Source organism: Notothenia rossii (genome assembly GCF_949606895.1).
Source record: "Notothenia rossii genome assembly, chromosome: 5".
Lineage (NCBI taxonomy): Eukaryota > Metazoa > Chordata > Actinopteri > Perciformes > Nototheniidae > Notothenia > Notothenia rossii.
The window spans coordinates 16,389,743-16,401,848 of record NC_136903.1 but is presented as its reverse complement, the minus strand read 5'-3'; the positions used below and the strand labels follow the sequence as shown (position 1 = coordinate 16,401,848).

Below are 12,106 nucleotides of genomic sequence, written 5' to 3'. Positions count from 1 at the left end.
GATGCAGTATACATGTATGCATTTTAAACTCACTGTATGAGGCTTATCGATACTGATTGTGGGTGGTGATGTGGTCAAGACATGAGAAGTGGGAAGATACTAAGTGCATTTTATTGAAGTACTGTATTTAATCATCATTCTGAGGGGCTTGGGTTGAATATTTGATTCATAAGTCAACATATACTACTCCACTACATTTCAGAATAAAATCTTACAAATATATCTAATAAAACGACCCAAATGTATTAACGGTATATATACCCTATGTTCATATATTTAAAAAAATAAAACCTTTCTCGTGTTGATGGGGGAAAACAATCTTTATCAAACTGAACCTCCACCCAGGATTCTTTGTGACATCCAGCTACCCAAGAGTCAATGGGGCGAATGAATATCATAACACAGCTCCCTCTTTTGATTACACCATGTGAGGTAGGTTTGTATCCCTCTATCCCCGCAGAAGTGAGGCATCATGTCTTCGCTCTGAAGAGCTTTATCCTGTGTTATCCTCCGATTACATTTACATAGAGAATGCAGCGGGGAGGGAGAAGGCAACAAACTGAATCACACTCCACCTGCACCACAAGAGGCGATGTGTGATATATGTATTCAGTCTTTCATCAACCTCTTTATCTGCTACGCATGGGTTATCCTCGCGTGTAAAGTCCTCTGTTGTGTTAGCTTTGAACAGGAAAGGAAACTGTGATCTGTGTTCTATTAATCATAGTCCAGCTCTGTGGCTGTCCCGTTATCACACATGTGTGTAATTACAGGATATCTGTGCTTTAAGCATGGCTCTGTTGCCTGGCAAATGGAAGAGTGGCTCTACTGATGAACTCCCTGCTAATAGGACTACCTTTGATCTGCATGGAGCATGGAGGGCTTATAGAACTCGCAGGTTTTAATTATGAAATACATGAAAAATAGATGCTGCACTAAGTGCCGACCATGACTGCAGTGAATCGCAGTAGCAGCGCGCTCGCTAGTTTGCCTCTGCTCTTCCTTCCTTTCTGGCTTCCAGTGCTCACAAAAAAACTATTTCGCTTTCCCTCATTTCGTTAATGTGGAGAAGCCAAAGACGCGAGTCTGTGATATTAATTAGTGGATTGACAGACATGTAATTTATCTCATAGGAAGTTTTCATTACATGGGAGGCTTCAGAGGGGCAGTTTGGCTTATTGGCAAGTGCTAAGACCAGACCTAATGGGGCTGCAGTTCCCTCCCTTTTGAGCAATTACAGCCAAGTCCTTATCAGCAGAGCCACGAGTCCACTGTTGTGGGACCTTGACTTCCAACACACTCACACAGAGTGATCCTTCCCCATAGACCCTTGTTCATTAGACGAGTGTCTGCTGTACTGTACTTTACTGGATGAGAATTGAGACCGAATGAGTGAGGGTAATGAAAGGTTTGCAATATATTTCTGAGTCAGCCTTTATAGAGCTGATATTAGCTGACATTAGTTTGTCATCAAAGCTCTAGTCCCAGTTGATTATACAAGCGGGAGTGTGTGTTCAGTGTGTTTACAGACCTGGACAGCTTCGGTAACAGATTGTCACTTACTGTCAGATCACATATCAGATCACATGTCAACTCACTCAAATCCCATCTTTTATAGCTGCTATTCTTGAGATTATTTTAAATGCACACCAAGCTTGTACAGGGGAGTCAAATAAACACTCCATCTGTTAAACTTACATTAACCTTTTAGCAAAAGCTGCCTGCTGCTGTGGTTTCCTGAAGTAGATGGCCTGTGACTTACAGTATGGAAACACAAAATAGACAAACAATAACATTCACATTTAATCCAACTGTAGAATGAGATCCTCTTTATCTAAATGCAGTGTGCTGCGTCTTGTGAGTGTTTAAGCAATTCTGAACAAGTGAGCCCTAAGGAGCACATCTCTATTGGTCGACTGAAATACTCTTACAAGTTATTGTGCATAAATGGAGTGTGTGCCTCAGGAGCTGTAGGTAATTGTATTCCCCTTCAGATTTACCTGTGCAGGGCTAAAGTAATCTAGTGTAATGTAAGTAGAAATATACAAGAGTTGTCCCTGGGGAAAGCTTCTGTTGGAGAGGCTGAGAAACCTCTAACCTCTGTTTTGAAATGGTTGCAATTATGTTGTATTTTTCTTTGTACATTGTGTAAATAATAAAATACTGTAAAACCTAAATTATAGTTTTATCTAATAATTACACAGCTTGAAATAAGCTTCCCTCTGACAACGTCTCCATTTGACATCTGTAGTTAAAGCCTTTATATAAAAGTGTGTAAACACACCCATTGGCGGCCTATTCAGACTGCTGTAAAGTAAGCCAGGGTGGTCTGCTCAATGTGGTGTACCTTTATTTATGGTGCGGGCTGAAAGGCTATTGGGTTTCATGTGTGGTTGAGGCAGGATCACTGGGAGATTACCGCTGGGCTGGGAACCGCCAGCGCAGAGCGTACACAGAGGCCTGCCTGTGCCCCTGGCCTCACTTTGACCAACGCTCTGGGCCTTCCTGCATCCGTCAAGCCCCCTGGGACCTGCCTGCACTCAGAGGAGAATTACTGTATAGTGCAGCTATCGTCAGGATCAGAGTGAACAACATCAGAGCAGCAGAAAGTGCTACATTTGGGCTTTTCACCTGTAGTACTGTACAGATTCGCACAACATAAAACTGAATGGCATGCCTCTGAGGTTTCGGATTGAGCGTCTCCTTTTTTAGTTTGTAAATGTTCCAGTTTGTTTTCCTTGGCCATAGCCAACCTTCACTGGTCCTCTGAGCATGTTGCAGATGCATACTGGGTGTAGAGAGCGTAATGATAAATATTAGACCGACACTGATGTGAACCATCCTCTTTAGACTAATAACTATTGGCACAATGTTAAAGCCTTGGACATTGAGTTGTTTTTGGATCGTCTCATTTTTCAAAGCTCTCAGCTAGTGAACCTGTCCAGCAATGTCTTACCAATAACAATAGCACTTATCGCAGTGTTCCCTGCGGTACAATTAAAATTCCGTCAGAGTCTTCAATCTGCCTCCCAGCCATGCCTGCTGTTTCTCGGCCCTCCTGGGCCACGTCAATTCCTCTGCTGCAATGTATAATTCACGAGCCACCAAACAGCACTGAGGACTCACCTGGAGACTAACAGGCCCAGCAATGCAGAACTGCACAGGGGGAGACATTGTACATGAGACCTGGGAGACATGTGTAGGGGGCGAGGTGCGTGTGACATGGTACCTCAAGTCGGCCCAGGCTTCTATGATCTCAGGGTCACCCTGATAACATCGCCTCTCCGTTGGGATCTTTAGACTTCTTGTCTTCCTCAGTGAGACATCTATGCTTTTTTTTCTGCCCTTTCTCCTTTCGTCTTCTGAAAGACAATTGTGGTGTCCTCTAAAACTAAATTGGATGTATATCTTCTATTTGCAGACAATTCCATAGTGATGCATTGGAGTAACCTGTGGAGTCTCTGAGTGGTTGCTTTTAGTTAAAACCAATTAGAAATGACCAGAAATAACAGCGCCTGGAGACAGAGAAGTCATTTTTCTCTTGAGCCTCCCCAGAGAGTTGGCCTCTCCATGGATTAAGTGTTTTAGTATATTAGGGGGCAGCTGATTAGAATCATTGTGCTTTTTTAATCATTACATTTTTTGCATTTATGGTTTATAGCAGTAAAATAACTAATAAGGCTAAGTGTGTCACTGCAAAAAGGAGGATTGTTTAAATGACTTTGTGTATGAAACTTGGCCTTCCCAATGACAGTTAAAGTTAGAACAGCACAGAGGTCCTAGAATCAGCCCATCCATCTTGTTGTATGACTTTTGATAAGATGAGTTTTATTATGGTAAGAGTAACTTTGGATCTTATCCTTGTACTTATGCTGCACTTTACGCTGTTCAACCTATACTACATTATTTTATTAAATATATATTAAATACATGTAAACATGCCAAAACAGACTACCTAAACAAGTCATCTAATGAATATTCTAGTTTATTTCAAGTCTGAATTGGTCCTAAATTACATTTGTAAAGCACCAATAATAACAGCAAAACATGTTTTCTGAGGCTTACTGTATGGTGGCTGCAAAGAGAAACACATTCATTGCGTCTAATTATTTTCTCTCAGGAATGTAGCAGCAATTTGTCAGTCGGGCAGGGAGCAGCACTTACAAGATGGACTACTGAACGTGGCTAAATCTATCATTCCTAAGATGACCATGGCTTAGGCATCATCATTAACCAGCAACCTCAGGAATAGCCTAAAATTAACATTCCCATACAACTACCATCATTAAGACAGGACAATAACCAAACCTCCTCCTTATAACTTTTTTTTACAGGTCTTATTAACTGTAGGGACTGTGTACTGTTGGTATTCTCCGAGGCCTACGGTATTGACCTGTAGGTGTCTATCCCGTCCCTCACTGGGCCCTCGCCGGCTCTTCCTGCATCTGGGCCGTTGCGCTGGCTGTGTCCTTGTGTGCGTCGGGTGTGCATCAGTGGCATGTGGAGCAGGCGGCCGGAAGCGAGCCTCCCTGTCTCCCCAGACTGAACAGTGAATGAGGATAAGTGAGGAGCGCCAGTCAATGAATCAAGCAGCAGGAAGGGAGCAGCCAGGGGGGGAGTGTGACGTCCCCACGGGAGAGGCCTCGCATTAGGAACTTCCTCGTCTGTGTGTTTCTGGCACAGGTTAAATGGATCGCTCCCATTAGCGCGCTGAGAGGACAGCTCCATTATATGAAGGAGACTGTAACTTTGAATGTCACGGTGCAACAACCCCAGAGCACGCCTCGTCTCCCAGGGAGGCAGGGTGACAATAACCATCCATGATAATCATTCCCTGTCAGGCTTTAAGGAACCTGAAATTATGACGTACAGCCTGCCATGTGCCTCAGACTTCATTACAGCGCTGTCACTTTGAGACGCCGGCGATGGCACGGCGCTCTACAGCCGGTTGCAGCACTGTGGCTGCCAAAACCCAGACTCACTCTCCTCCTGTCTAAGTGGCATGTTTACAGGATGTGTGCCCCCCTGCAGATAGATGTGGTGGAGGTCACCTGCACAGTTCCTCTCTTTCTCCATAGCATAGGCGATGTCTCATGAGAATATATGCTGAATTGTTTACCAATGCTAGAGAAAATATGACTGATCAAAGGCCAAACAGTGACAACTTTCCCTCCTTCCATTGTGACAAATGGTAATGTGGAAATTAGAATTCAGCTGCTCGTGCAGACAACAGGTTTGCCTTTTAACTTCAATATCTTTAGTACCTGTAGAAATAATCTCCTCAAAGCACATTGCTGTTTATTTACGTTGATACTTAAGTTGAAAGCATGTTTACAGCAGCCTGTTAATCAGCCAAGGAGAGATTCACCTCCACAGTGACCTCTGAACCTGCCATCCAGTGGAGAAGACATGAGCTGGCAGGCATTGCCAATGTCAGCGCCCAGAGCAAACTCCTTCTTCCTCACCGCCTGACTCACTCATTGGCTTTGTGGCCCCTTCTCCTTGCCACCTCCAATCACAGTGCTCTGAATGACACACAGAGGAGGAAGTGGGCCCACTAACCGCCCCTCCTGTTCCTACAACCTGCATAGCAACAGGCCAAATGTGCCTTTGCTGTAAAAGGATAGAATTGAGGGTTTCTCTGCACCTTACAACAAATGTATGAAAGGAATTGTTTTCATATAATTAGGTGTTCATGATGCTGCGTGTGGGAGACAAACTGCATTTGTCAGGGCTCCTTATTAGACAGACACACACACTCTAACACACACTCAAACAACATGCTTTGGCTGTGTTGGCTGAGTTTCTTTTGGAAGTTTGTGATTTATAGTATGTCTTTCTGTGAATCTGTTTCTTTATTGACTTATTAAAAAACCTTCTAAAAGTATGCTGCAGAGTTTCTGACCAGTAGGAGCAAAGTAGATAAATCATTTGTTTTTCTAGCACAGGCATGAGGACACACTTGCACACCACAAGAATGGTGTTGATGTGGTACACATTTCTGCTGACTGAAGACGGTATTGCATTTTTGCAATAACACGCCACAACAGTTAGCATGGCGGACAAATAAGAGAGGCAAAATGTATTGCTGGAAGATTAAAACAAAGCAGGTTTCAAATGGTTTTTCTTCGAATTTGTATTTGGTGGAACATACTGTAGGGCCTTAAGATACACACAATCCTTTGTGTAAAGAAAAGTCCAAAGATCAGTAAACAAAACTGTTTGTTTGCACAAATAATTCCCCAGGGTTGTTTAACAGTAAATATTCCTCCTGAAATAGTTTTGACCTCATGTAGCTTTTAGATATAGCATTTGAACTATTGTGTGGTAAATTTAAGTTAACTAAGTATCAGAATTACACTTTAATTAACATGTCTAGTGGGCCTCATTGTATCTAAAAGGATATATAATGATTATTATGGTTGTTTATGTACTGCATCTTTAAAGTAGCTTTGAAGATCTGAGGTTTTCATGACAATTCACAGTGCCAGATAAATGTAGACTTTATCAGTTCCCCAGCCTGTGACAGCAGACAGCTCCTGAGTATCTTCAGTGTGGTCTCTGTGGCTTGCATTGGGCGAAAGCGCACATTTATTGTAAACACTCTCTCTCTCACGCAGACCTGTGTGTCTTTCACTTCCTTTGTTAAAAACATTTTGCAAAGCAAATGGTTGTTTACAACTTCAAGATCTATGGTCGCACTAAAGACACTCAGGCAATTTTTTTCTGTTATATGTCACATTTTATATGAAATAAATGGCCTATTATTAAATAATAACTGATTGTTCCAGGCTCCCCTAAAATAGTCTGTGAATGTCTACATTTTGTGTCTGTAGCAATGCTTGACAAACAGCCAGGAAAAAGCTGCTTATTTGCTATTTCCTTTGAATACAGTTTCCACTAAGCACACCAGCTATGTTCCTTACATGGTCTAAGAGGTTGTCTCACCCATCAAAACAAAGAGCCAGTTAACTGCTTAATATAAGCTTTTACAGTTGCCTTGCTTGCAGTACCTTGAGACCACGGCTCTTTAATGGACCATCAGCCCTTGCTGGCATCCATGTCATTTGATTGAATTGTAAAATTAAGACTGGATTACTGTTTATTTTCTCCTTGCGTAATGTCACAGTTGGACAGAACAGAAGCTTTTGGCCCTGAGCACTGGAACAATGCTAGAGCTGTATCACAGACTGCTGGCCCCTAGGTGACTGTTTCCCTCTTTCTGCTCCATGGAGTTGATATTAGTTATGTGTTTCTGAGTGTATGTCTATAGGAGGCTGAAGGGCTTATTTGTTTTCCCCCTCGTTGCTCTTTGACTCGTTTCCCCTCAAACGTGTCTGAAACATTGTTATCTCCGGCCAGACGCCTTTTTTACAGAGAGTTATTGAATCATGTCAACTCGCCGTCCCCCGAGTTTCAAATGCAAGCTGTAGAAAAATTAGCCATTGCTTCCGCATGACAAGTGGGATCTATTAGTGTGCTATCGCCCTGCAAAGCATGAGCATCCAACGGGCCGCTGGGGACCACGGCTGGCTGTGCGCTCGTCCGCGTCAGGCTCCTGGGGCATTAGACCAATGTTGCAGACAGGAGAAACAGCCGGAGCCACAGCAAGAACCAAAGTGGCTCACTCGATGAGTTGACACCCGAAGGGGCGAGGAAAGGCAGCATGAGCAGTGGCAGCCCCGCTCCACCTCAGCATCCGCCAGGTCTGACTCACAGCGCTCAGGCTGGCAACTTGTTTGATAAGCAGTTTGCAAAAACACACAACACTGCTTGTTTCTTATCTATGGTTTATCAAATATTTTCTACATCTACTGGTTTATATTGTCTCTCAGCTTGAGGTTTATATTAAACTGGTGAGTTTAATTGTAGGAAGACTAAAGATGATTATGATTTAGATCCCTCATCATACGCCTCAGTGCTGATTTAATTGCAGTGCCGCCTGCTAATATGTTTGACCTTACTCTTATATGCAGTATAATTCTACATATATGGAAGGTTGTCTCATTGATTACAATAATTACCGTCCAAATTCAGAACTACCTGCTTGGCTAAATGATTGGACTCTTTAATGGACTCCGGCACAGGCTTGTCTGGAAGTAATATTAGCCTTTAATGGCTGAATTTAGAAAATGACATGACCCTGTTGCCTCGTGACATTATCATTGCTCTGCTTTTTATTACTTATTAAAGCTTTCGAGATCATGAACGTTGCGATTATCTTGAAAAGGATAACTAGTCTATGATTTTCTGTCTAGAGGGGTTGATTTTAATGGTGCAAAATATTATTTTATCAGGAAAGGTGTCACACTAGGGTCTGTTTTGGGTCTTTTTAATTTTCCTAGTAAATCACTCATTAATATAATCTGAAGTTACTTTGCCTCCGTGATTATTTCAATTTGATTATAATCTTTTTTATTCTCTTATCAATCATGATCTTCTTAAAATAATAAACCATTCATTGGTTAACAGCTTCCTTGTCTTTTAAATGTGCATGCAAATATTCTCCTGTTATTCTGACTTAATTTGTCTTTGATTGTTTTGATTGATGCTTATGTGTTGTGCTTTTTTGTTTTTTGTACATTATTTTATACATTGAAAAAGAGATCCTAATCTCAATGAGACTACTTGATTAAATAAAGGATTAAAACACCAACATTGAGGTCAAAGTGCCTCCATCCAGTTCTGGGCCAAAGGCTTAGTCATGCGCTCAGGTCCAATCAGTGTGACTGCCCAGCAGAATTAGCATTCCAAATGTTGTTTGTTTTAGTATAATTTTGTATTCATTGCCCGCAGAGGATAGAGTTTCACCACCTTGTCGTGGATGTTGATGTAGCATGGCCTCAGGTCAGACACCAGCATACACAAATAATTGCCCTGGGCCTGCCACCTCGGTGACCTTGGACAGTGACAGTCTGTTGGACCACAGGGTCTACCTCTTCATCATAACCATCCTCACCCTCAGTTAGCCTTAAGCAGAGCTCCGTATAAAATATATTTTGTGCTACATGTTTTACTGTTGTTTCCTATATATGCTTAATGGTTTCTTTGTTTTCTCTTTACAGGTATCTCAGTAACAAAGAAGACACATACCTGTGAGTACAAATGTTTTTTTGTAATTACTTTTCATTTCTGTTGCGCTACAATTTGAGGCTGTAAAAATGTTGTTTGATTCTCAGAAAAGCTCTTCACACTAAATGGGAAGAAACAAATGTGCTGTGCTTCAATACAGTACAGTTGATAAGATCACCTTGGTTCTATCTCTGCTGACTCTTCTTTCATCAGTGCCTATATGCATATTGTAGCCTCACTAGTATTGCAATAAACCAATACCTTCAATTATATCCGTGCCACCCGCTTCACTCTTTCGTATTTTTCTATCCTGGAGAGAATTTGATGATAACCCCAGAGAGGAAATTAAAATGCGATGCAGTCTCATGACTGTTTGATAATCATGCACAGTTAAAGCAGACACTGTGCTGAAGCACCTCTTTGTTGTCTGCAAGGCCTTGCAGCTGAGCAACGCGGATGTGGTGTTGTGTGGTGGTTTGTAACTTCTGAGGTTGCATTAACTACCAAGAGTTTGTATTCTTCAAGCACAGATCATATCACTGCAATTGAAAGATACATACACAGTATATGACACGTCTCACATGTGAGATACAAGACTTCTTTGGGCACTACGAACATAGTACACAGGCTTCGACTTGTCTAACCAACACTGCCTTTTCAATTTTAGTCAGCTCATGAAGAATTGATGAACAGACAAACCTGTAGAAATCAATGATTTCCAGGAGATTTGTAGTGTATTCTGACACGTGTGAAGTGCAATCGAAAAGTCATGTAAAAATGGTTTTGTGTAGTGCACCGCAGTGTGTCTGTGTATGTGTGTGTATACAGCTATGTGTGTGTGTTCATACCCCACTGTGTGAACGGAAGAAACTAGCCCTGAAGGCTATCCTTTCCCTCTGATCACTCTGATGAAACTTGTGGAGAGGGAAGGCCAGAGGGCTTTTCTGTAAGAGCGGTCGGAGTGTTTCAGATTGTGAGAGGCTGCATCTCGCCCTGTAAAACACCCCGGCTCTTTCTTACATCAGACAGAGGGGCAAAGGATATGATCTTCTACGCTAGACAGCTCTACCTTACTCAAACAGCCCTTCAAAACAGCAGCATGATTGTGTGTTAAAGAGCAACTTGCAGGTTAGAGACACCAGTGAATAAATGTGTAGGAAATTGATGAATACATTAGATTTTCCCAAAAATATACAGAAATATACACTACAGTGACATCTGGCGTCGTTTTAGTAAGACATTTTCACTTCCACTTAAAAAAGCCTCCGCACGTGACCTCCCGCGTGTGACGTAACATGGGGGAAACAAGGGGGAGAGCGGCCGGTCTAGCGTATGAATAAACATGGATCACAATGCTAGTTTTGACACAGAACAGGTTGAAAATATATATTCGAATGCATATGATTATAATTATGAGCCTGCTAGGCGTCCAAGAAACCAGGAGCAGCCAAGGATTAGAAAAAATAACGGCCATCGGAGAGAAATGGAGCCTTGGTGTGTGCAGAACCAGTGGAGAACAGAGCAGCTGTCTTGGTGAGTGACCGGCGTTAGCATGTTAGCTAACGTCAGTCACATCACAACATTGTAAAGGTAGCAATCATATATCAGGCTATAACTAAAGTAGTATTGATAATATAGTAACGTTACTGGCAGGACTTTTGATACTGATCCATAACAGAAACGTATGTGCTGCAGGGAGGTGGATGCACAACCAGGAAGGAGCTCCGGTCCTTTTCCCGTGAGGGAAACTGTGGACTCGATGCCCTGACAGGCTTAACTCCCCCATGTGACGTAATATGACGCGTTTGACATATGACGTTAAAAAAAAGCAGTATTTAGTAGCAGAGCTCAAAACAGCTCCTTTTCCTCTGAATTCCTGCCCTTATGTCTTGTAAAACATATCAAATTCTGCATTAACATTTTTAATTGTAATTTTCAGGCAAGGTTAAGCATAAATGTAGTACAAAAAAAAAAACCTGCAAGCTGCTCTTTAAGCTATTTGCTTGTCTGGAGGGTCTGTGGTATTTATTTTTTGGTGTGTGTGTGTGTGTGTGTGTGTGTGTGTGTGTGTGTGTGTGTGTGTGTGTGTGTGTGTGTGTGTGTGTGTGTGTGTGTGTGTGTGTGTGTGTGTGTGTGTGTGTGTGTGTGTGTGTGTGTGTGTGTGTGTGTGTGTGTGTGTGTGTGTGTGTGTGTGTGTGTGTGTGTGTGTGTGTGTGTGTGTGTGTGTGTGTGTGTGTGTGTGTGTGTGTGTGTGTGTGTGTGTGTGTGTGTGTGTGTCAGAATATCTTCAAGGTAGAACAGAAACGCTTTGACCCACCATCCACCGCTCCACTATCTTAATTAGTGCAGCGCTAAGCACCTCTACACCGGAAGGGGGCTCATATCAAAGAGCATGATTTAGGAGTCTTGGGTTCAAAGCCCTGGGCAGAGACTGGACTACGCTGTCTCATATCAGTGAGAAATATTCAAATCTTGTCCATGTGCGGAAATCAAAGTAAAGCCCCTTAACAAGTAGTTGATTGCTGTGCCTCACAGACAGGAAGCGGCTGTTAAACATTGTCAGAGTTGTGTGCACAAGAAGAAGTTCAAGGGGCCAGTTAATGGTCATTGAGAATATGGAGGGGAGGTCTTTCTCAGAGAAGCCTAGTGATTAAATGGCTGCTGGAGTAATAATGAGGGACACCGCTCTGCCCTAATAATCGGGCTGTAGATCTATTTCTGTTCTCGAAGTGAAAACATTGGCTCCCAACGCTACACCAGTGCACACTGCCACTCGTAATGTGAGCTTGGCAGGCATGCTTTTATGTGCATGTGTGTGCAAGTGTGTGTGTGTTTTAGGAGGTCTTCCTAGTCCAACCCAGACCACAGGGATGGGCCGTGTCTCTGACTAACTCCCCACTCTGCCTGAGTGATCAAACTGCTGGAAGCTCCCCGCCATGCCAGTCCCCTCATCAATATAAATTACAGGGGCAGCTGTTCACTGGCAGCCTCTCCTCTCCTCTCCTCTCCTCATCCTCTCCTCCCCTTTTCCTAT

At 42.7% G+C, this 12,106-nt stretch overlaps 1 protein-coding gene across 3 annotated transcripts in view; it reads left to right on the top strand.

The window, feature by feature from the left end:
* The window catches only part of roraa (RAR-related orphan receptor A, paralog a), a 224,550-nt gene that overhangs the window by 155,052 nt on the left and 57,392 nt on the right, over positions 1–12,106 (top strand). For all 3 annotated transcript variants that reach the window (XM_079683221.1, XM_079683220.1, XM_079683219.1), the window contains exon 2: positions 9,066–9,095. Coding sequence is in view for 2 of the 3 variants with exons in the window: in XM_079683220.1 (XP_079539346.1) it covers positions 9,066–9,095 (30 nt within the window). In the remaining variant the exon portion in view is untranslated. The remainder of the gene's footprint in view (positions 1–9,065; positions 9,096–12,106) is intronic.